This window comes from Brachycentrus maculatus, unplaced genomic scaffold (genome assembly GCF_059751285.1).
Source record: "Brachycentrus maculatus isolate JH-2025_06_01 unplaced genomic scaffold, ASM5975128v1 h1tg000175l, whole genome shotgun sequence".
Taxonomy (NCBI): domain Eukaryota; kingdom Metazoa; phylum Arthropoda; class Insecta; order Trichoptera; family Brachycentridae; genus Brachycentrus; species Brachycentrus maculatus.
Window position 1 is genome coordinate 1805315 of NW_028280927.1, and position 26449 is coordinate 1831763.

The window sequence follows — 26449 nt, forward strand, 5'->3', positions numbered from 1 at the left end:
TTTTAAAATTAATATTTCCAAGCGTGCCTTCGCTGCTGCGAGACCAATGGCACGGAGTACCCTACCACCAGTAAAACAAACATGCAATTTTTTTCAAAACATGTCATTTGGATATAAGGTTTTGCGCCTCTTATTTGACTTTAATTAATTTTTATATTGTTTAATCAATATTATTATTTGCAGTATTTTATATCAATATATATTTTTAAAATGCCATTTTATCCAAACTTTAAGCCCCTCGTGTGATAGTAAGTAAGCTTCTAAGTGGAGCAAATCCAGAACTTATTAATTAAAATTTCATAAAACAAATACAGAGTATCAAGTAGTTAAAAATCTTAAAATCAAGCGTTTTTTCCCATCAAAATGTCTCCAATTTACGGGTCGATTGATTCTTGCTTTCTTAACATTGCCATAGCGTGGAACGTTAAGCTAAAATTTCTTTACTTTTCATCTTTGAAGTATGCCTCATTCCTTTATGCGTACGTAACCATAAAACGCTTAATATCCAATGTGTGTATTTTACGAGTGGTCGTTAGACCAGCGATTTAGGGGAGTAAAAAATAAATAAGGGTTCTGTAGGTAAGTACACACCTACTGCTGAGAAAACGCTGTACTTTAACCGAACGTACTATATTCTTACCTTCTTACTATTGGCCCCTTCTCTTTGTATTAGTAAATGCAGCGGTTCTCACAGTGTATTAGACAAGCAGCATAATAATTCTACAATAATGCTGTGAGAAAAATGCGAACGAAACAATTACAGTGGAATGAAATTAATCATCCGTACAACGTTTTGAGTGTGTCCAAACACTTGTTCACAATATCTGGATTATCTCCAATTACAGGAGTTATTTTCATATTATTTTTTGACATCTCATCAAAGATGAAGAAGAATATGGAAGTCTGGGCAAATGCCCATAATCCAGATTTTGTGAACAAGTATTTGGACACACATTTAAAACGTTGTAAATAAATTATCTGGTCAAATTATAAGCTTAAATAATAAAAATGAAAATGGTATTTTCTGGCGTTTCTCATGTGTGTGATTATAATCCAGGATTCGGACCTCACATACTAATACAAGAGTTTCTGCTTGATAAAAAAGCTTCTTTACATCTCACCAATAGATGTCTCTAGTGAAGTTCTAGTGATTCAAGAACAAGGTTTCTAAATTGGTTCATATATATTGAACTTCCGAGAATTTGAGTACTGTGGTTGTCAAGAATGGGTAGAATTGGTGAATGTTACACGTGTGTAAAGTGATCACTTAAACCAGCCTATGACGGTCGTCAGCCCCGTAAATGCCCAGACTTCCATATTCTTAATCATCCGTATTATTTTGTGTATTGTTTTACTGTGTGTTGTTTTGTATACTGTTCTAGAAGTCAAGTTGACATTTTCAATTGCGGAAAATCTGTGTTGAAAAGTCGAATGGTGAGCATATTGTCCTCTCAGGATCTTTAAAAACTATGCTTCTCTGCATTGTATGTATGTTCCTACTGGAATCAACATCACACACACACACCCTCTTACACACATTTTCTCTCATAAATACGTGTTTATTTGCTAGATCTACGCTAAATATTTTGTACTAATATTTACGTCTCTGTAGTTAACTATAATTGGCTTGTTTAATGTATATCTTTTAAGAATTGTTTTACATACATATGTCGCTGTTGTTAACCCTTATATATATTTTTTAATTAAAAAATAATGTACCTATTTTTGTTTGATTTTTATTAAAAGATTGCAGTAATGAACAATAAACCAGGGTTTGTTTACTTTGTCCGTGTTATGGTCAGCACGCTCGGATACTATACTGGAGGTCCCGGGTTCGATCCCCAGGGTGGGTCAATAAATATATGTGATTTTTCCACTCTTATATTTATTCAATACTACCCTGAACTGATACCTGAAGCGGAGGACTGATCACCTTTCCTTCACATGTTAACGATCAAGATATCACTGCGTTTATGTGATGCAGTGCCCTATGCACCATTGGATGCGGATAAGGGTTTGAATTGAAGTTGAGTTGTTTATTTTAAGGCTCCGTAAAATATTTCGTGTTTCAAAAGTGTTCTGCCGCCAAGAAAAGTTTGAGAGCCGCTGAGATAAGGGATAAATACTAGTTTAAGATCTGTTATTATTTTCTTCATTAATTCGTTATTTCTTGTTGTGGTTTTGGATCTACCACCACGTTATATTATAGTTGTCGCATATTTTGACTACCAGGTATTAAATCGTGGGTTCCATTTCCGATCGATTGCTTTTTTCCTAAAATGCGGGACATTTCGCTTTATTTGGGGCTCGATTCCAAAGAATACGTTCTTTACTGTTCAAACCAAATGTACACCAAGGAAATAGGCGTACCTTCTTGTCGACACCTTAGCCACCCTTCATACTGTATGTTTTAGTGACATACTTTACGCGATGCTGCCTTGTATGGGTGACTCGCTACTTTAGAATGCCTTGTTTAGAATCAAGAGGTTGATGTCTATGACAGAGAAAAATGTGCAGGATCTCTGTATTATATCAAATTATATTACTGAAATATTTTTTCTCGAACCAAGAAAAAAATAACACTGCTGGATTAAATAACCCTTTTTTGCAAACTTTAAAGTAAAAAATGTAACTACAGTAACTACATAAGTAATTTATTGAGATTGAAATATGGAATGAAAATATACAAAACATGTGTTCGACCAATAGCCAATTATGGGATTGAGGCAAGAGCAGATACTTCCAGAACAAAATCTCGACTTCGAACCTTCGAGTTGAAGACTCTCCGATCCATAGCCGGAAACACATTGCGAGACCGAGTAAGAAATACCGACATCCGGAGCATGCGTAAGACGGGGGATATCGTGAGGTGGGGACGACAACGAAGGCGATACTGGAAGGAACATATAAACAGAATATCAGAACAGAGACTTCCACATATCGCCCTCCAAGGCAACCCTGAAGGACGCAGGCCCACAGGCAGACCTCCGAAAAGATGGAAAGACAGCTGGGAGTCAATATCCCAAGAGCGACATGCGGAGGCACAAACAGATCCCTAGGATCTACAAGAAGAAGAAGAAATATGGAAGACTGGGTATTGACAGTTCTTCCGACTTGTTATTTTAAGGTTCAAGTGATCACTTTACACACTGTGCAACATTTGCCTTTCTACCTATGATTGACAACCATAGTACTAAAATTTCAAAAGCTCTTTGTGGGTGTGTTATCTAATATTTTCGTAAAAACATACTTAACATATTGTTAGTAAATAAAAACGATATCCATTTTTCCTGGAAAGTTGATATTTCATAGGTAATCTCTTTAACTTTTCCAAAATTCTGAACACATCTCCGAAGCAATTATGTAAATATGTAAAGCTTTAATAACGTATTAAAGTTACCCCTCGATGGATTATGGCCATAATGAAATTCTTCTCGCACACAACGATCCTATTTTTAAATTGCAAACTTTTTTACATTGTATTATAAAATTCTAAAAGTCAAGCAAAGCGAGGCTTAGTGCTTTACTGTATTATGGGATTTAAAAAATATGATGTACTCATAGAGATTTATATAAATGTTAGCATGCTGTCCGAAAAATATCAATCTTTAGTAAAATATTTATTTATCGAGATAAATATATTATGTCTCAAATGAAACGAAGCATCTATTGTTTTTGTACGGAGGGAAGATGGTAGTCTGAGCATTCCAGGGCTCACGACCTGTCATTTGGCTGGCATCCTAGATGACTGAAATAATCCAGTAACCAATAGAATAAACGGTAGTAATGATGAAATATATGTATTCATTGATTTAAAAATACCATTTCAAAACGTTTTTAACAATATTCATTGCATATTATTTTTTTTACATCTCATCAAAGATGAATAAGGATATGGAAGTCTGGGCATTTACGGGCTGACGACCGTCATAGGCTGGTTTAAATGATCACTTTACCCACGTGGAACATTCACTAATTCTACCCAAAAAATAATATAAAAATAACTCATGTAATTGGAGATAATCCAGATTTTGTGAACATGTATTTGGACACACTCAAAATGTTGTGAATATTCATCGCATTTAAATATTATTGTATTGTTCTTTAGGGCAGTGTTCCGCAAACTTTTTCTATTCAAGGTACATCTACCAAATTAAGAAATTTTAGAGGTGGATATTTTCCATATTATGGTTAATGCGAAATGTGAGCCTGCTTAACAGAGCACAAGCAATCAAAATTGGAAGCAATTTTCTTATTTTTCACAAAACTAGACTTTTTTCCGCGGCACACCAACTAATCACCACGGTACACCAGTGTGCCGCGGCACACCAACTAATCACCACGGTACACCAGTGTGCCGCGGCACACCAACTAATCACCACGGTACACCAGTGTGCCGCGGCACACCAACTTATCACCACGGTACACCAGTGTGCCGCGGCACACACTTTGCGGAACAATGCTTTAGGGCACAATACTGGATATGCCTGAATGTATCACAATTTGATATCAAAACGTATTTTATCACTATTTTCGCTACTTTATAAGTAAAAAAATTCAATTATTTTCCGGAATCATCCCTTTGATAAATTTATAAATTCCGTTGTTGTCACTTGTTAAAATCAAAATTTTATTCCTTGGAAGCATCTCTAAATAATATGAATCGTAAAAAAAATACATTTTGAAATTCAGCTTAAATCTTGATTGTGACGAGGCATGAAAATCTAATAATATCTTTAAAAATTCTGGATGCTGACGAAAAAAGAGGGATAAAGAGGAATAATTTAATTTTGCACTGCGTGGAGAGCTCGTTACGTTGATCCCCTTCGTCGCCTCCTCTCCAGAGTCTTCCCTTACAACCTATGACGTCATGCCCCCTCCTCCGCGGCGGCGTCACGTGTCGCGGGGCGGCGCAGGAGAGCATGAAGTTGGGGCGGGTCGGGGAACCCCACAAGGATGTATTATTATTATTCCCGAGGGTCGGTTCGCAGCTCACAGCTGATAGACTTTCCTCAGCCGTTCGGATGGAAAACGTGAGCGAATTTTTGTGTGCTAAATCATAAATCAGTACGTTGGCGTGTGAATATTTTATCTTGCGCGTGTAAAATGCGACCAGGGTATTTAACGTACTTAATGCCGCGTTTACATATCATCAATTTTGTGCCGAATAAAATCGTCTATATATGGACTGGATAGGTCATAAAATGAATGAAGGTAATATTATACATTTTTGTAATGCTATTAATGCTGTTGAAAGAAAAAAAGCATTTTCGTATTTTTAGCTCCGTATATTTGTCAATTTTACACTAAAAACTTAAGTTCAAGAGAAATCTAAACCGAGAAACAGCAATTGAATTATCATCATAATCGGGTAACCGAAAAAGTAACAGTCACCCATAAAGAACATCTCTAATTATGCTTATCCCAACCGGGTAGCCGAAAACGTAACCAGTTACATACTAGGAACATTTCTAATTATTGCTTATCTCAATCGGGTAACCGAAAAAGTAAACAGTTACTTATTAGGAACATTTCTAAATATTGCTTATCCTAATCGGGTAACCGAAAAAGTAACCGTTACTGACTAGGAACATTTCTAATTATTGCTTATCTCAATCGGGTAACCGAAAAAGTAACAGTTGCCCACTAGGAACATTTCTAATTATTGCTTATCTCAATCGGGTAGCCGAAAAAGTAACAGTTACCCATTAGGAACATCTCTAATTATTGCTCACGTCAGGAGTATTCTATTCAGTACCTGGTCATTTTTTCTTTATTCTGGAACGTTCTTGCAATAATGCATCGTCAACCGAACGCAGAACTATCCTAACATCTTGGCCATGCCCCAGCCCAAGAAGACCGAAAAGATGGTGTAATAATACGGCGGCTCCACTTTTCCTTCAGACTCAGCCGATTGACGAAGTTTTTCTTTAATATTTTTTTTTATCTATTATTATCATTTTCGTATCACAATTCATACCTGTATAAGCGCCCTTGAGGTAGTATTTTATAAAAATGGCGCTATATAAATCATCCAAGATTATTATTATTATTAACTACATATAAAAGTAATTAACAGGGGGGGAAATTAAACATTCGAAAAAAAATCTCAATCATAAAGCAGATTTTCTAAAAAAATATTTATGTATGTTATTTATTTATGCTTCTGTATAACAAAATCAACAGTATAATAAAGAATACAATACATACATAAATAAAAAAAAGACATTGACTTTTATGCGAGTCGTGATAGTTCTACACTCAAAGCATGTGCTTATTTTTAATACGCATTTAGTTACTATTTATTTGTATGAATGAAATAATATTCTTTGACCTCTCTTAGAGTTTATCTTGTCAAAGATTCATTCATTGTTTAATTTTAATAATATTTATGTTTATTACGAAGATAATGTTACAGTTATCTTGTAGAAAAATAAGAGTCAATAAACTCATAATGATATGTTATATTTACTACCGACACTCGTAACTATTAAATAACACATTTAATCTCATTTTTCATTCGTTATAGTAATGATTAGAATAAACTACGTCAGGAATAGGATGTGACTAATAATCGACCCATTTATTTATTCACAATAAATTGACTACTATGAAATAAAATATGTTGTAAAATCCACATGTCCAAAACATCTCAAAACACCTTTCTTTGTTTTATCAATAGTGCTTTTCTCAGCCTTGCATTCTTTCCTTATTACAGATTATAAATATTTTTGTCCACCTATGTAGTGTAATGGTCAGCGCGTTTGGCTACCGTGCCGGAGGTCCCGGGTTCGATTCCCAGGGGGGGTCAAATAAATATTATATGATTTTTAACTACAATATTTATTCAATATTACCCTGGATTGGTATCTGAATCGGAGGGCTGATCACCTTTCCTTCATGTGCTAACGATCATGTTAATTAATTTTATAAAGTTTTGAAATTGAAATATTTATGTAAATAATAAAAACACGAATATTTCTCTTTTACTTTAAAACAATGAGGTAAAAGCGAGAAACGAGGGTTTCGGGCTGTGTACTTTTACCCGCGCATAAGAGGTGGAAAAATAAATAACCGTGTAGACAAGGGAAAAAGAAGTGTTTGTACTAAAGTAGTTGGGATAAAGAAAGGATGAGAGAAGAATGGAAGTCTGAAAATACACTTTAAAGTAGTTAGGGAAGGTCTATTCTCAGATAGAAAGTTTGAAATAGACCATGTTCTTGCCACTTCTATTTTTATTGTCACAGGCTAAAGTATTTACCGTGTTGTTAGAAAACATATTACACTTACTATGTATTTTTTTAATGCCATTACTTTGGACCCAAGTACCTACAGATGCTGTTCCAAACCGTCAATTAGATAATTTTCGTATCGTTAGGTGTTTTCCTATTAAAGTATATTTACAATTCTTCAAACCCTTATCCGCACCCGATGGTGCATAGGGCACTGCATCATATCGACGCAGTGTTATATTGATCGTTAACAGATGAAGGCAAGTTGATCACTCCTGCGCTTTAGTTACCAGTCCAGGGTAATATAAAATAAATATTGGAGTGTTAAATAACTAATATTTATTTTCGTCTCCCCGGGGAATCGAACCTGGGACCTCCAGCACGGCAGCTAAACTAGCTCACCATTACACCACGGAGGTGGACAATATACAATCGAATTTTGAAACGTTGTACGAGAATCACTAGAATTTTCACTATTGACGCCTATTGGTGAGACGAAGAAGCTTTTTTATCCATTAGTTATTGTTTATTTTTTCCTCTCTCAGATATTATTTCCCCATTCTCCTATTTTCTTTTAATGAAACGTTTTCTCCTGTCTTCATTTATCTCCATTCTAACTGTGTCCCCTTTGCTCAGATCGCTAGTAATGTTCTGCAGTAATTACAGCTGGGACAGTCGGACGCATGTTGTAAGGACGGTTCGTTTTCTTCAGTGCGAAAAATTCCACCCCATTAAATAGGGGAAGAAAACCTTGAAAAGTGCCCAAATTACTATTGTACCCCGTCAGAATAGAGTGCCTATGGGCTGCTAACGACGAGCGAAATAGGTTTATTAGTGTCGTCACCATCTTAAGGCCTCGATAGAAAAATAATTGGGATTTTAACATACGTTTAAGAAAATTTGTATTTCGCGTAAGATATTAAAAGAATTTCATTAAATGGCGATATTTAATCATAAAAAGTTTGTACTGAATCTATTTTTTCGGAAAATATTCCTGTTCACAGTGGCGTGCACTGAGTTTTTAATCAGGGTAGTAAGTAGGGTTGAATAAGAAAAAGGCATAGTCGTGTTTCTATATGAAACGCGTGTAATCCAGGGTAGGCACTACTTTTCTGCCTATATAGAATGCACGCCTTTGCACAGGCTGTACACATATCGCCCACTCCTTTCAAGAACGTCATAAATCAAAAATCGTCAGTTTTCAGTTGTGCATGTTTTCCGAATGCCCAGAAAATGTACTATATCCCAGCAAAAGAGGCATATTTTAAACTTAATATTTACCCGCTACAGGGCAGAAAGTGTTGTTTTTGCACTTTGAAGAAAAGGTATTGTTTAATTATTTTTTTAAATATACAAAATATTTTTCAAATGAAGAAAAAACCTTCAGGTTTTACCTAAAAAGATCTGTTGCACAGTAAAAAGTTCAATAAGTGGCTTGATATTTATTTTTAATACTTTGTATTATATTTTTAAACTTTTAAAACGCTCTCCTGAAAAATCAAGTTTTTTGATTTATGACGTTCTTGAAAGGAGTGAGCGATATGTCAAAAGCTAATAATAATTTCATGAACTGATTCGGCATTCACTTTGTGGTAATATCTATCCATTTTTAGTTTAAGTTTTACTTGGTAAATGGCGCTTTTTCTTAAAATCTATTGTGACACGTGTTTCGATGCATTCTGCATCATTTTCAAACGCCGATGTTTGAAAATGATGCGAAATACACCGAAACACGCGTCACAATTGATTTTAAGAAGTTGTGGTATTTACCAAGTAATACTTAAATTAAAAATAGCTTATAATACTGAATTTGGGTAGTTTATATAGCGCCATTTTACTACAAATACTTCCCCAAGTAGGTACTACTTCATAGTTTTGTCAAAATAGGATATACAGTATCTACTCAATGAATTAGGGCCACCCATTATTTTTTTGAATACTCTGAAATCTTTTGGATTATTATATTTATTTTACATAAATACTTTAAATTTTCTATTGACATCTAATATCATGTATATTACCTTCAATAATATGTAAAATATACCTGGATTATTTAAGCCTTTACAAAATTTCAAACCCTTTTTTTGAGAAAGGTCCCTAATTAGCACAGGTAGACAGATAGTTGAATGTTCAAAAAATAGTCCTATCTCATTTATTAGTGAAGTTTCTTGAGTTCTAGTTGTTGTTTTGTTCAGAGAGGTTATATAGTTATCGTGTCTTGTGAAAAAAACTTAATTTTTAATTTTAGTTCATAAAGTATAAATTTTTTTTGTAAACACAAGTGTTTTTTTTGAAAAGGACAAAATGGGAAAAAGTAAAGACATTTCTGAGGAAAAAAAGTCTAGTGTTATAGTGCTACTGAAATTAGGAATACTATCTAATAGAGAAATTTCAAAAAAAGAAAACGTTTCTCGTCAAACAGTGGACAGAATTTCAAAATCAATAAAAAATCAGTCACCCGCCACCAGCAATCGGCGAAAGAACTGTCGTAGGATTAGAAAAACAACACCGAGGACTGATCGAAAAATCGTTCAAAGTGCCTTAGAAAACCGCAGTGCATCAGCAAAAACATTAAAAATAAAATTGGAAGAAGAGGGTATAAATATATCGGTATCAACACTGAGGCGACGTCTTTACGAAGTAAATCTGAAATGCAGGCGCCCTGTAAAAGTACCAAAATTGACACCACGAATGAAAGCGGATCGATTAAAATGGGCCAGGCTACATCGAAATTACTCGGTAGATGATTGGAAAAAGGTATTTATTTAAATTGAATTTTCAACATATCATTTTAGTAAATAAACTTATATATTTGAATTAAACTTAAATTTTCATTATTTTTCAGGTCATCTTTAGTGATGAGTGCCGGTTAGAAGCCGTGACAGAGAGCCGTCGATTCGTCAGGAGAACACCAATGGAACGTTACAATGAGGCCTGTGTGGTAAAAGTTATCAAACACCCCCCTGCAACAATGATATGGTCATGTATTATTAACAATTTACCTGTTCCGTTGTTTTTCGTGGAAGGAACAATGAACCAAAATTCCTATAAGCAGGTCCTCGAACGAATTTTATTGCCCTTCTACCATACACTCGACCCAACAGAAGGTCCATACACCTTCATGCAGGATGGGGCACCTTGCCACCGGGCTAAATCAATAATAAAATTTTTGTCTAACAAAAATCTGCCTTTGCTCCCCTGGCCTGGAAATTTTCCGGACCTTAATCCTATAGAAAACGTATGGAGCATGTTAAAAAATAAGGTATACTCATTTTTAAATCTGACAGTAGACTGTCTAAAAAAAATATTCAAAAAATATGGTCAGAAGACGAAGAAATAAAAAAATGATAAAACAGTGCATTTTAAGTATGCCAAAAAGAATTGAGGCAGTTATTTCTGCCAAAGGTGGAAATACTAAATACTAACTATATTTATACGAAAATATATGCATAATTTAAGCGTAATAAAGTGTTCATGTGTAAATAAAATTCAATGTTGTTTTATTCAAGGTTTTCTCTGAGTTATTCCTGTTTGAATTGAGAAAATGCGCGAAATTCTGCGTGGCCCTAATTCATTGAGTAGATACTGTAGTGGTGGTAAGGAAATATGTATTTTATTTTATTTTTGTTACTAAATTGTACGTATTTTAAACTATATTGTTTATTTGTCTTTGAAAAATTAGAAATGATATAAAAAATTAAAAATGATATTAAAACCAACTAACTTACTAACCATCACGCCGCTTCTCCGCAGGGAGTAGGCAGAGAGAAAAGAACGCCACACCAATCTTGCGTTGCACTCAATCTTCGCGTCTTCCACATTCATGCATCTCCTCATGAATATGGAAGATCTGACCTCAAGTATTGATGATTGTTAAGCTAAAAAAAACTATAAACGTATTTAACATATTTTTTTTCCATCTCAACAAAGATGAAGAATATGGAAGTCTGGGCATTTACGGGGCTTACAACCGTCATAGGCTGGTTTAGGTGATCACTTAACACACGTGTAACATTTACCAATTCCACCCACTATTGATAACAACAATACTCAAAGTCTTGGAAGTTCTATTTGAACCAATCCAGAAATATTGTTGTTGAATCACTAGAACTTCACTAGAGATATCTATGGGTGAGATGAAAAGAAGCTTTTTATTGAGCAGAAACTCTTATATCAGTATGTGAGGTCCGAATCCCGGATTATAATCACATACATGAGAAACTCCTGTAATTGGAGATAATCCAGATTTGTGAACAAGTATTTGGACACACTCAAAATGTTGTATTAAATGTACATTTTAAAGCATATTTTCGCTGCAGTAAGTATTTAAAATGCCTTAACAGCACTTTAATTAGGTATTTCATGTGTATATTTATTTTTTGCGATGCGGGCACTTTTTTAAGTATGGAGTATAAGGGTGCTCGGCTTTTATAGAAAAATATATAACGTAAGAGTTTCTCTACGAGATATAGGGGACTTTTGATCTTGCTTTTTGTTGTATGAAGCTTAACATCAAAGGGGAACTCTAGAAAGAAGTCAAGTTGAGCTTAATGCAAATGTGCTTTCAGAGCCAAAGATCTAGGGCGATATTTGTTATTTTACATTTATGTAAAATATATTATCTTTTAATATTCATGATGAACTTTCGTCTTGGGGAGCTTGCATTAATAACAATACATAATTTACTAAATAGCAAGAGGGTTTTTCAATTGTTGTATATACATTTTAAGAGCAGCTATGTAAGAATTTTATTTATTTTTTTATTTTTTTTATTTTATTTTTTTTTTTTTAACTCTTTATTCCAGCTTGACTAAGTGGTGGGTGCAATACTTAGTCAGCCATATATGTTTTACAACATTTTATTTAAACAATGAAATTAGAAATAAGAAGGAAATAAGAAATTGAAAGAAATAATAAAAAATAAAAATAAAAATAAAAATAATAATAAATTTGGAGAGATGTAGACGAAAATTAGCTCGCTGGCAAACGCAGCACTGCGCTCCAGTGCCGCCACATGTCCAGCCCCCATCTGTGCTCCACAAGCCGCTTTATGATGAGGTTGGAGCTCTTCATCAGCCTCTCCCGGAAGCCTGCCACTCGGTGCCTTAACAGGCCATCCCAATGTGGTAGGCGTGCTGTGGCAAACATACCACTCGCGCTGCAGTGTCGGGGTAACTTCATTAAAGCTCTGTAGCCGTTATTGTAGCATATTTTCATGCTCTTTAAGCTTCGTTGTGTAACCTTACACCATAGTTCGCTGCCGTATTGCTGCGTACACAACACTTGGAACAGTCTATTTTTTACCTGCGCGGAGCAGTGGGCAAAGCGGCGTGTCAGCATATTGGACCGCACGCAATGAGCACGATACTGGCGCTTGATGTCCTCATCATCCGCACAGTTCTCCTGTAGGATATGTCCCAAATATTTGAAGCTACTTACCCGCTTAACTTCTTGTCCATTTATAGTTATGGGCGGTACCTTTAATGAGTAATTTTTGGGTTTAAATACCACAAGCTCACATTTTTTGGCGTTGTACTCTAGGCCGTTTTCTGTGGCATAACATTCACAAATGGCAATAAGTTTACGTAGGCCAGCTATCGATGGTGCCATCAGGACCATATCATCGGCGTATGAGATGGCATTCACTCTCCCTCCTCCTATGGAGCATCCCGCATTTACTTGGTTTAACCTATCATGTAATGCATCCACGTAAAGGTTAAATAGGCTAGGAGATGTGATTCCACCTTGTTTGAGTCCTCGCTGAGCTTTAAACGGAGTTGAGGTTTCGGTCCCCCATTTTACTCTATAAATGAGATTTTCGTTCCAGTTTTTTAACATGCATTTCGTCGTAGGACATTCAATTGATTTTTGTATTTTTTCTTCCAAAATGTGATGTACTACTGTATCATATGCTTTCCTGAGATCCATAAAACAGGCATATACTGGCGTATTTCGGCGCACATATATATTTATAGTATTTTTAACAGCGAAGACAGCTGTGTCCGTTCCCGATCCTTTTTTAAAACCAAATTGGTTGTCGGTCGTTTTTAGGTTTTCAACAGCTTTCTCCATCATTATGTTTTCTATGGTTTTTGCCGCCATGGTGGAAATCGCTATTGGCCTGTAATTTTCTTTTTCTGTTAAATTTCCCATAGGATTTTTTGCAATAGGTATAATTATTGACGTACACAGAGACTCAGGTATGAACGAGTGCCGGAACATTGCTGTGAAAGCTAGCGCCCACAGTACGTGTATTCTCGCGCTAGCATATCTAAGGTACTCAGCACAAATTTCGTCTCCTCCGGCGGCTTTATTACATTTCAGTGACCTAATGGCAGTCTGGATTTCCTTCACTTGTATAATGCAGGGGCTCAGTGGATGCATATTGTTAGCATTATTATTGTAAATATTACAATTTTCCGCACTTCCTGTTTTCTCATACATTGAACTGAAGTGGGCTTTCCATAGTTCGCTGATTTTTCCGTCACCCGTTATGTTATCAATTTCTGTGGGTCTTGTAGCTTTGGACGATCTCATTTTATTTGTTTGTTTCCAGAACATTTTGAAATCAGCAGTAAGCATATTCTTTGCCAATATATCGGCTTGTATCTGTTTTTTATTCTTCACCACCGTGCGTAGATTTGTTTTGAAAATACTTCGCGTTTCCGCTCTCCTCTCGGCAACTGGTCCTGTAGACGGTTTTCCCTCTATGAGCCACGCTTTGAAGGCATTTCGTGCATTAATATGGCTTTGTTTTACTTGCTCATTCCATCCTGGAATGTTTCCTGAATTTTGTTTTCCGCTTTTGGGCCCCCCTGCATTCACTTTAAATGCAAGTTGTGCGGCATTTCGCATAGCTTTTATCGTACTTTCGTAAAATTCTTTAATAATGAATTTATGATGTGGGTTTATACACTGTTCACATGTTAAAGCTTCGTAAGGAATTATTATTTTCTTAAAGAGCGACTCTGTCTTATCGTGGTATTTCTTCAGTTGTATTTGACTGTATTTGTTCCAATTAATTTTTTCCTCATTTATTTGAGTATTACTTTTAGATGTATATTTACACTTCATCTCCACTTGTATGTGTAGTGGAAAATGGTCGGACATCTGTTGGTTGTCGTCAATATGGATATTTGTGATCCGCTGTTCGAGCGTACTGGATATTATACAATGGTCCAACCAAGAGGTAGTATTATGCGCCTCACTGAAGAACGTAAAGGAGCTGATGTCGAGTTTTTTCACGTCATAGATACTATACTCGTTTTCCTGAGAAAAGGCATCTAATTCCTCCATGAATCTACTGTGTATGGGCGCATTGAAATCTCCCATACAAATTAACTCATTCACTTGAGTTTCATCTACGATAGCTGTAACTCGGCTCAAGATGTCCACAAAGACAGGCAGGTTTTCGTTGCAACATACTGGCATATAAACATTTACCAATAGAGTGACTCCGTGGCTATGTTGTATGGTTATTGCCGCCATCCGATCGTCACCACATTCGATAATAGTTACATTAGCAATTTGCTTCCTTACCAGTATGGCTACGCCTCCGTGTGGTCTTCCCTGAATTATTTCCTCGGAAGAGTTCATTGCTGATGTTCCAGTGGCCAGAAACTCCTCGTGGATACTATTCAGGAAGTTTAAGTCGTCCTTCATCAACCAGGTTTCTTGTAGGAGAAGAATGTCAACATTGTTGCAAATTTCGTGTATACCCGGTGCTATGCGATGTACTGATTTACAGTTGTAGGAACATATTCTAATGGAATTGTTCATGATGAAATATTAGTTTTTTTTTTCGCTATAAAAAAATCGTCGTACAAAAGAGTACTGTGGCCAAATATCTCCGTTTAGTGTGGTACTATTATTTATTTCTTTGGATTGTATACCAGGTTAGTTGGGAAAGTTTCATCAATACGTTTTATAAATTTATACATATTAATAAGCTATTCTTTGAAATTGCATTGATTCGCCTTATTCCTGGACTTCGTCCCGTGATTGTCATTATTTTTTATGTTTTGAAATAATCTAAAAAAAATTGTATAAAAACATAATTATAACACATCGCTCACTCCTTTCAAGAACGTCATAAATCAAAAAACTTGATTTTTCAGAAGAACGTTTTTCAAGTTTAATAATATAATACAATGTATGAAAAATAAATATCAAGCCACTTATTGAACTTTTTACTGTGCAACAGATCTTTTTAGGTAAAACCAAGTATATTTTTCTTTTCAAGTATATTTAAAAAAATGATTAAACAATACCTTTTCTTCAAAATGCAAAAACAACACTTTCTGCCCTGAAGCGGGTAAATATTAGTTAAAAATATGCTTCTTTTGCTGGGATATAGTACATTATCTGGGCATTCTGAAAACATGCATTACTGAAAATTGTCGATTTTTGATTTATGACGTTCTTGAAAGAAGCGAGCGATGTATTTTAATCAGCTGTAGTAATATTAATATATTTTTTAATTTATTTAACTTTTACTTGAAAAAATACCACCATTTATCGAAATGTATTGTGAAACATGCAACACCACTTTCTAACGGTGTTTTATTATATAATGGTATTGAAGGCATCGAAAATAAAAATAGGGGGGTAAAATAAATATAAGTGATTTTTTCACTGTCATTTATTCAATATTACCCTGGACTGGTACCTGAAGCGGAGGGCTGATCACCTTTCTTTCATGTGTAAACGATCAAGATAACACTGCGTGTATATGACGCAGTGCCCTATGCACCATTGGGGTGCGGATAAGGGTTTTATTATTATTATTATTAAAGGCATAGAAACACGCGTAACAATTTGAAGTTAATTTACAATACACACACGCGCGCACACATACAAACACACACACATACTTTACTACAATTGTCACATAGAAAGTGGTTATATTTTATATGATGAGATGTCTTTTTTGATAATTTATTTTTGTTATTATTTTCACTAAAAGAAAATCACGTTCAATTATTATTTTTTTAACAATTAAACACTTAAATATACCACTTAATGAGTTTTATTTATATATACGACTAGTTTCGAAAACTTACAGATGTTTTCATCTTTTGGTAAAAATTAAAAGACATAGTTTTAATTTTTACCAGAAGATGAAAACATCTGTATGTTTTCGAAACTAGTCGTAAGTATTTATTATTATTTATTATAACCCTTATCCGCACCCATTGGTGCATAGGGCACTGCATCGAATTGACGCGGTGTTATCTTGATCATTACTTACATGAAGGCAAGGTGATCACTCTTGCGGTTCAGGAACCAGTCCAGGGTAATATTAAATAAATATTACAGTGTAAAATCACTAATATTTTTTTTCACCCCCCCCTGGGAATCGAACCCGGGACCTCCAGTACGGTAGCTAAACACGCTGACCACCACGGAGGCGGACAGTATATATATATATATATATATATATATATATATATATATATATATATATATATATATATATATATAAGTAAAACTCATTAAGTGGTATATTCAAGTGTTTAATTGTTAAATAAATAATCAACATGTCATTCCACAAAGTTAATGCCGAATCAATAAATAATTCAAGTATTTAAATTTTTGTCTTTTTTTGAGATTTTTTTTTTCGCGGTGATTCATGTACTAAACATCCCAAATCAGCACATTTTATCTTTTTTTTTATCCTCGTACGAACCTTCCATTCCCCGCGGAGGGAATTCTATAGCGCGTTATATCACAAGATTCATGTCCACATCAGGGTGACACATGCGCTAGTGGGCCGGGACTGGGCAGCTTCGGATTGAAGTCGTAAATCACCGAATCTTTCCCCTACTCTCCTAGTATATTACACGTTCACGGGAAGAACGAAAGACCATGGAAAAAGTCCATCGGATCTTCGACCCCTGTATTCTATACAGACATAATCATTTATTCAGTAAATTACCATCGCTTGTTACCCCGTATGCTAATAAACCGAAACAGACTTAGACTTTCAATATGGTGAGGCTATCCCAGCCTTAGTTTTAATAATGATAAGTTTTGTTTGACTAAATTTTCTAACTAACTAACCGTCACGCCGCTTCCCCGCAGGGGTAGGCAGAGAGAATAGAACGCCACACCATTCTGTCTTTGCAAACATTCCTCGCCTCTTCCACGTTCATGCATCTCCTCATGCACACCCGCCGATTGTTTCGACTCCTTACCTGACCGCTTTCAAGTATTTGGCATACCTGATGGTGCCAAGTTTTTTCGGTCTTCCTCTGCTCCGTTTTCCAATTACATTCGCCTTATAAATTTGTTTTACCGTTCTTTCCTCACTCATTCGTTCTACATGTCCAAACCATCTCAACACACCTTTCTTAATTTATCGATAATGCTTGTCTCAGCTTTGCATTCCTTCCTTATTTCACTATTCGAACCACTTGACGATATGGACAGTAAAGTTCTCTTTTTTTTCAATACACAAGTAAATTGCAATAAAGCTCGTTTTTTTTAAGGGACAGTACAGTTAGGGCTTGAATCCGATTTTGTCATTGATAAGCGAACATCGTGAAGGAGGGATGCTATCGGATTGTTATAATAAATTATTATTTTCCTAATATGGTTTGGTCGGACGTCAGCTGGTCGGTTATTGTTTTCCCTATCTGCAGCCTGTACACTGCACTGCACGCGATCATCCCAGGGATGGCTATTTTATTATTATTTTTTTAAATTACTTTTTTTACTGTTGTTTCAAAGATTTTTTTTTCGTTTTGAATACTAGTTTACTTAGGTACCAACATCGTTGATGTTATTATTTTTATTATTAACCCTTTCCATTCAGACCATTTTTTCACTGACTGATCAGCTACTCTGATCAAAAAATGCGACAACATTTTGAGTGTGTCCAAATACTTGTTCACAAAATCTGGATTGTCTCCGATTACGGGAGTTATTTTCATATTATTTTTTGACATCTCATCAAAGACGAAGAAGAATATGGAAGTCTGGGAATTTACGTGGATGATGAAAAAAAAATAAACAAAAATAATAAAAAGCTTCTTTATATCTCATCAATAGATGTCTCTAGTGAAGTTCTAGTGATTCAAGAACAAGGTTTCTAAATTGGTTCATATATATAGAACTTCCAAGAATTTGAGTAGTGTGGTTGTCAATAATGGGTACAATTGGTGAATGTTAAACGTGTGTAAAGTGATCACTTAAACCAGCCTATGACGGTCGTCAGCCCCGTAAATGCCCAGACTTCCATATTCTTCTTCATCTTTGATGAGATGTCAAAAAATAATATAAAAAATGCGACGTTTTTCTACCATTCAAATAAATATTTTGGTTCCCTAATTTTGGGACACTCTGTCCGGCAATTCGTATGACCATGTTAATTAAGATTAGCTGTATTTATCTGAAATATTTTTTGGTAGAATATACTTGGGTGATAGAGAAATCAGTGATTAAAGTTATACCTGCGCCGGGCCGGAGATTGTGGCCCACGGAGCTGCCTACTAGAATCATACGGGCCAGAATATCTGGTCTACAGAGTGGTAAGAGTAAAAAATGGTTATCCCTTAGCACTCGAGTGTCGCCATAGAGGCGACATGCGTGGTTTGCCGTACTACTCGAATGCCGCCGCTATGGCGCTAAGAAAAAAAAAGCTTGTAGATAAATCTGTTTTACTCATATCGGTCTAATCCATAACAATTTTAATCCGAAACCCAGAAAATTTCTCATTGGTTCTCTCCGATTCAAAGAACAATTGAAGTAGACGGCAATTCTCTTAATTTATAAGTCAGAACTGTACTTTAATACGAAAATATGTTCATTTAAAAAAAATCTTCTATTTAAAAAATAAACAAAAGAACTGATTAAAATAGGGTGTATTTTTGTGTTTCATTGTTTTCACCGTCCCAACCCTGTATATAATAAAACTAATCACCAATTCATAGTACTCAGTGTACACTGCACGCTAACCTAACCGACTACGCTTGTATAAAAAAAAATGATGTGACACAAAATCTGATTTGAGTAGAACAAATTTGTCCACCTCGGTAGTGTAGTATTTATCACGTTGTATATTTTTAAACTTTAAAAACGTTCTCCTGAAAAATCAAGTTTTTTGATTTATGACGTTCTTGAAAGGAGTGAACGATATGTTTTCGTATCCCTTGTGCTTCTCTGTGTGTGTACTATAGAAGTCAAATATAGCTCAAAAATTATGTATTTGGATATAGCAAACATCGAGAAAAGCATGCTGGTGTGATAATAGTAAATAATAGTAACCGTTAGTATTCCAAGTACAGTAATATCTGTACAAGTGTGGTATTGTAATACAGTTTGATCGGCGGCCAAGTGCGAGTACAATCCAGCCAACTGATAGTGATTTTGGCTTAGCGTCCGCAGCAATTTGGCCGGCGGCCTCACCGTCTCCCGGCTCCCGACTCCCGACTCTTGAAACACAATCTGCCTAATTTGGTGTTCACTAAACTATGAACTCTATCAAACCGTCTGTTCACTTTGCTCGTACTTCGGTCCGCATTCCTGGCACACGACCCGCGTTTTAGTAATAGTCACTAGAACACCCATTTTTTTCTCACAGTCCACGTTTTCTTGAAAGTTTTCTTGGATGAATGCTGGGAACGAAGTGAATGGTGCACTGAAATCAGTTATAGCAAATAAAAACCTATCAGCGGAAACTAAACTGGCAGTGCACAACGGAGTGCTGGTCCCAACTCTAATGTACGGAAGTGAAACATGGAGTTGGCAAAAGAAGGATGAAAGTAGACTGAATGCAGTCGAAATGCGATCTCTTAGAAGAATGTGCGACAAACCGATGTATGATAGATGTTCGAATAGTGAAATAAGGAAGGAATGCAAAGCTGAGATAAGCATTATCGATAAAATTAAGAAAGGTGTGTTGAGATGGTTTGGACATGTAGAACGAATGAGCGAGGATAGAACGGTAAAACAAATTTATGAGGCAAATTCAGTTTAAAAAAAGAGCAGAGGAAGACCGAGAAAAACATGGTACGATTAGGTATACTTGAAAGTGGTCAGGTTAGGAGTCGTAATAATCGGCGGGTATGTATGAGGAGATGCATGAACGTGGAAGAGGCGAAGAATGTTTGCAAGGACAGAGTGGTGTGGCGTTCTATTCTCTCTGCCTACCCCTGCGGGGAAGCGGCGTGATAGTTAGTTAGTTACGTTTTCATACAGATTATTTATTGTCTCGTGAATATGATTTTGTTAATTTTTCTTGAATGTTTTTCGCAGATACTCTGTGGCACATTTTATAAACTTTATAAGATGTGCAAATAAAAAGTGGTTAAAAACAACTTTGTTTTTAACCACTTTTTATTGGTACTTTTTTCTCCAACCGTTAGGGACTTACCCTTTCTCTCCGAATTACTCATTATGCGAATCATCGCTCGTTAAGGGGGCAACTTTTTCAAATTTTTATTTGCGCGTTATGCGAATTACTCGTTAGGAGACGTTCCACTGTACTTGTGAAGCAATGAAAATATATTATAAACCCAAGGCACAACAATGCAATAAAAAACTGTCAAGAAGCAAAAAGTATTTACGTTAAACAGATGGCGCTGCCATTGCGATAAAAATCTGTTTTTTCTAAAAAAACGGGTTTTTACCTGTCACAGGTCACAGTCACTGGTCTAGAACTAACATTTACATTTTTATTTATATAGGTAAAAACACGCATTACCATGCAATGTTGTGTCATAATTTTATACGGTGAATGTTGCACGTGTGTTGAGTGATCACTTAACCAGCCTGTGACAGGTCATAAGCCCTGTAAATACCCAGACTTCCATATTCTTCTTCATCTATGTTGAGATGTTAAAAAACATTGAAATTTTTATTTATATGTTATAGACTGTGGAAACCATATAAGCCTAACCATCTTTTCTCTGGCCATTAAAATTGCTACGTTTCGTCTTGTATATCATTTCTATCGATTCACGGAATGTCAATGCTAGCGGTGAGTGTTCTCTGCCATAGAAACTGGCTGATTTAATTTACCCACATGTTGTGTTTTCATATTCCCGTTCCCAGAGTTTGTGGGAAGGAATTCTCGGAACTACATAATGGCAAATTCTTGTAGTTTAGGAAAACTGTTATGCATAACTCTAAATGTAACGATGAATGATCATTTTCATTCCAATATGCTTACGTGGAAATTGTTTTGAGCTTTCAGTTAGAATCTATGTGAAATTTCTTGGCATAGGTTTACAGCAAAAGGCATAACTGTAGAATAGTGTATTTTTAAAATAATTAATGCAATATGGATGTTCAATAATGGACATAATGGTTTACGTTACAAATGTGTTGTACGGAGTGGTTATACGTCTCTTCACGCCCGATTTTTTTAAAAAAATAATGTATATTGGATACATTTGTAAAGAAAAAATATTTTTATATATTTTAAACTCTTTTCTTTTCAAACTCATACAGGTATTTATTTCGAAGAAAAACTTATTTTTTCAATGGAAAAATAATGTTAAAAAAAATCAATTACAAAATGTTACCTGGTTTTAGAGACATTTAAAAAAAAAAGAATAAGCCGCAAAGTCTCTCTTTTCAGAGTCATGTCTGCAAGTAGGAAAGTAAGGGCGGGGAAGGTAAATGTGAAAAATATATCACAAACACCCAGACCAATGGAAAATAAACCTTTTTTGAATTTATTTTGCCATCGGCGGGAATCGAACCCGACGCTAGTTTCGCAGTCGAGCGTCTACCCAACTACGCCACGGCGCCTGCCACAATTAATTTGCGATCTAACGAATACTGGGCCTTAAGTCAGCCAAATGCCACGTCGTACGTCCTGAGATGATTAGATTTCTATCTTGTTTCGTTTAAAAAAACGATAGATGCTTCATAAAAATATTTCTGGTGTTAATTGTATTTATAAAATCAAATTATTTTCTACATAAATGTCCATGATACACTCGTATGAACACAGATATTTTGATCGTTTCTTTTTATATTTTTGAAAGTAGTTACACATCTGTTTTACTCGTGTATCTATGTAAGTATATATTTACATGTAACATATGTTAAAACATCTATACATGCGTAAATATTCGTAATTTGTAATTTCGGTTCTACGTTGGAATGGGTAAGCCTATTTATATTGAAGCAGCGACACATATACAAAATTGTAAATTGTACGTATATAAAACTGTGTTGTGCACAATATGTACCTAAATAAATGAAAATGGAGACTTAGTGTTTTTATCGTGTAAATCAAAGTGATGTGTGTAAAAAGAGAATCTAATTATTTTCTATTTCGTGTTATATAAAAAACGTGTACTAAGAGATCGCATAAGAACAGAATCTGTATTCTTGTATACCATAGTTTGGATTTCATGTTTCCGTAGACGGACCTTGAGAATTTCCAGTTGTATTTTTTTTTTAATTTTCATTTTCTCAAACAAGAAAGTGTTTTAACACACATTTATATATGATTCTCACATGTTATGTGCATTTACAGTAAGTACGCATTACTGCCTGCTTCCTGTTCTTATTTTAATTCCGGTTATTTTACACATTGTGCTATCGAGTAAAGTACGAGTAATGCCGTTAGAAAAGTGTTGAAAGTGTGAAAAGAGATGCTTGTATCCGTTTTCCGGTTGAAATTGTTATCAACATACCGTCTTCAATTAGAACGAATTTTGTCGTACTTGTAGGAGACGTGTCGCATGACCGTTGGTGAATTGAACGAATATCATATTCTTTGTACATTAAAAGCATTGTTAACTTTGTGATATGGTAATATAACACTCCGTATAATTCATCGTTCACTTTGTGTAATACCACGTAAGAGAAAATATTTTTGTTTAAATGTCAGACAGTAACAATTTCATTTTATTGACCTGATGGAATGATTATCCGAAACCGGTAGTCACGAATTAGTGTTTACTAAAGTGGTATTACACAAAGTGAACGATGAATGATAAGGAGAGTGTTGAATATCATATTATTTATCGACTTGGCATTAACTTTGTGGAAGGACATGTTGATTATTAAAAATTAATAAAACACTTGTATTAGACCACCAATTGAGTTTATTTCACACCACTAGTTACGAAAACTACAGATGTTTTCATCGACAGGTGATCGCAAAAATAACGAGCGAAAAATCATTCAGATATTGGTAGAGGCGGGTGGGGTAATAAATAGAGGCAGGGGGGGGGTAAAGAGTTGTGACATGCTTTAATAGGAACATAGACTATAATGATGAGGAATCTTGGGAAAGCATAATATTAATTAATGTTTTATCAGTATTTAACTTTTTATGTGTTTCTGTTGGCCTTTCTTGCTGACGTTTCGGATCGCATTCCGATACCTATCATCAGTGTGGATACACGGCGCAATAATCCAGAGAAAACGCTATCAGCATCTGAACGGCCTCGAAAAAGATCAGAGTATATTAAGCTTAGAAGATCGACATAAGAAAGCCCAGATTCGAGTCCCAGAGCAGAAAAAAATATATAAAAGAAAAAAAATAAAACAAATATTACTTTTCTCCAAAGTAATCCGGCCGTATCCAAAAATAGGGATTGAATGAGCCAATGTCCTGTTTCAATGATGAGATGCTCTCGATACGTAATAAATCCAGAATCCGAAGTAACACGTTCGGATTCTGGATTTATGGAGGGAGTTCCAAGCTGCAGTCAATTTGGAGCTGTCTCATAAAGTGCATATTTCGTAAAATGCAGACGCTTTTAATAGCTGTTTTCAACATGCCCAGGGGACCCAATTTACCGACCCATCTGCAAGTTACTTCTCATTTTTTGACGCAAATTTATGAACATGTTAAACGATGTTCACGCGACCATTACTACCGTTTTTTTTTATTATTTTGCCATTTTTATCTTCCTTTTTCAAAAAAATATTTTTCCATTATTATCGCTTCTTTTTAATTTATCATTGTCGTTTTGTCATTATTATCGTTTTATTTTATTTTATTGTTTTGCCATCACTATGGTTTAAAAAAATCATTTCGCCATTATTATCATTCTATATTTTATAAATCTTTATCATCATCCACGTCCTTAAAAGCGCCCTTGAGGTAGTATTTTACGAATATGGACCTATGTAAATTATCCAAAACATTAAACATTTTCAGCTTTCGCTATACCTACACTAGTTTATCATTGAATCCTTGGACGTCAACGATTTTTTTAGTATTACTTATGTATAATTTTTTTTAAAGTTTTTTCACCGCTGTCTCTTTTTGCTAGTAATCTTCTAATCAAAGCGGCTCTTCCCGCGGCTTATTCTTGGTCATTTTCAGTACCTACTCCAGAATGATTTATCCAAGTATTTTTTTGTGTGTTTTCAGATATTCGCGCACAGCTGAACGAGCAGCTGCGATGGCTGGACGCGCGCGTGGAGGCGCAGGTGGCCCTGGCCGCCGAGCTGCAGGAGTTCTTCAGACGGAGGGCCGAGGTGGAGCTGGACTACAGCCGGGGGCTGGATAAGCTGGCCAAGGGGCTGCAGCTGCGACACAAAGAGCAGAGGAACAAGTCAGTATAAACCATGGGTGGCCAACATTTTTAGTAGCCGGGCCAAATTTTAGAAATGAGATATCCTACCGGGCCGTAAAATAAAATTTATTATTCAAAGCAAACAAGATAAATATATACTTATATATATTAGGTACTTTTTGCTTATTTGCATGTTTAGCCTCGTTATGCCGTTTAATGTTATACTTTTTCAAGATAGAAACATAATCATTGCATATCAGGCATGTTGGTTTTGTTTTAAATTCCACCCTTGGTATAAACCTTCTCATTTCAATGGATCATTTGCAGACGGAAGAATATCTAATTTAACGTGCTCAACCTATAAAGGATTGTATTAGACTCGTTTTGTGTTTAGAACATTCCATTCTAACCCTTAGCCGCACCCCAATGGTGCATAGGGCACTGCATCATATAAACGCAGTGTTATCTTGATCATTAACATGAAGGAAAGGTGATCAGCCCTCCACGTCAGATACCAGTCCAGGGTAATATTGAATATATATTAGAGTGAAAAAATCACTTATATTTATTTGACCCTCTCTGGGAATCGAACCCGGGACCTCCAGTATGATAACCGAGCGTGCTAACCATTACACTACGGAGGCAGACAAAATTATAACAGCCGATAAAATCAATATTTTCTTTGGGAAAATTTGCCTTCGTAAAAACGTTGCTTTCGTATGTTTGTAATGAATGACGTCACAAAAACGATGGACTTATTTTAATATATTCTCTATAAATAAAACCTATAACTTCAAATCAACATTATATTTGGTTTAATTCCCATATTTGTTCAGCATTATATATCTTGCTCCCAGACAAGGATCTATCTTGATGTGGTAACGACTGTAGTCAATGCTAAAATGTAGGCAATGCTAAAATTTGTTCAATTTTATTTCAGGCGTGAGCAATGGCCGCTGTTCTCTTCATACAGCTGCTATCAGCAGCTGGTGGCCGGTGCACGCGCCCTGGCCAGGGACCACGCTACCCTGGCCGACCTGCACTCCACCCACCTCGTGGCTCGACTGGCCACCGTCATGGAAGATGTCCAGCGAGTCTACCGCAGGGTGAGTGTTGAGAAAACCAATCTGGTGTGATGACTCGAGTAGGTCCCTACCATCGACAGCAAACTTACAATGTTGCCAGCACTGACAAACTTGTCACATTGCCAACGTGAAAAGTTTGTCAGGGCTTGGAACTTGGTACGTTTGTTGTCAATGGTAGGGACCTACTCGAGTCACCGCAATTGTAACATTTGATTTGAAATGAATCAATACGGAGGCATATGCTTTGGAGATGCTTGCTTGGACTGTGAGACACGCAAACGTCGTCATCTTTGAGAAATGGGCTGTTATGGTAAAACTTGAAGCACTATTTTCTGTTTTGAAGCTCATAGCTTTGTAGCGATAGGGACAGCCGAAGAAAAGTGAGGAAAGTGACAGCCTTTTATGAGATGGACAGCTCAAATAAAGGACTTAACGGGATCTTCTTAAACATTGTTGTCGGGCTTTTTTTTTCATCAATCCTGACCCTAATTAGTATACTATTGTAATTAGGGTCGTATTTATACTAATTTTTAAAATTTTTTTTATTTTTTTTATTTATTTATTTTCATAATACATAAATACATTCAATATACATATTCATTTCATATACACATTTATTATACGTATTACGGCTCTTTAG

The 26449-nt window shown here is 35.6% G+C and overlaps 1 protein-coding gene across 1 annotated transcript in view; it reads left to right on the forward strand.

The window, feature by feature from the left end:
- LOC148308173 (SLIT-ROBO Rho GTPase-activating protein 1-like) overlaps positions 1-26449 on the forward strand; it is a 175742-nt gene that overhangs the window by 134003 nt on the left and 15290 nt on the right. The window contains exons 2-3 of the mRNA XM_088262189.1: positions 24580-24763; positions 25665-25830. Coding sequence (XP_088118315.1) covers positions 24580-24763; positions 25665-25830 — 350 coding nt within the window. The remainder of the gene's footprint in view (positions 1-24579; positions 24764-25664; positions 25831-26449) is intronic.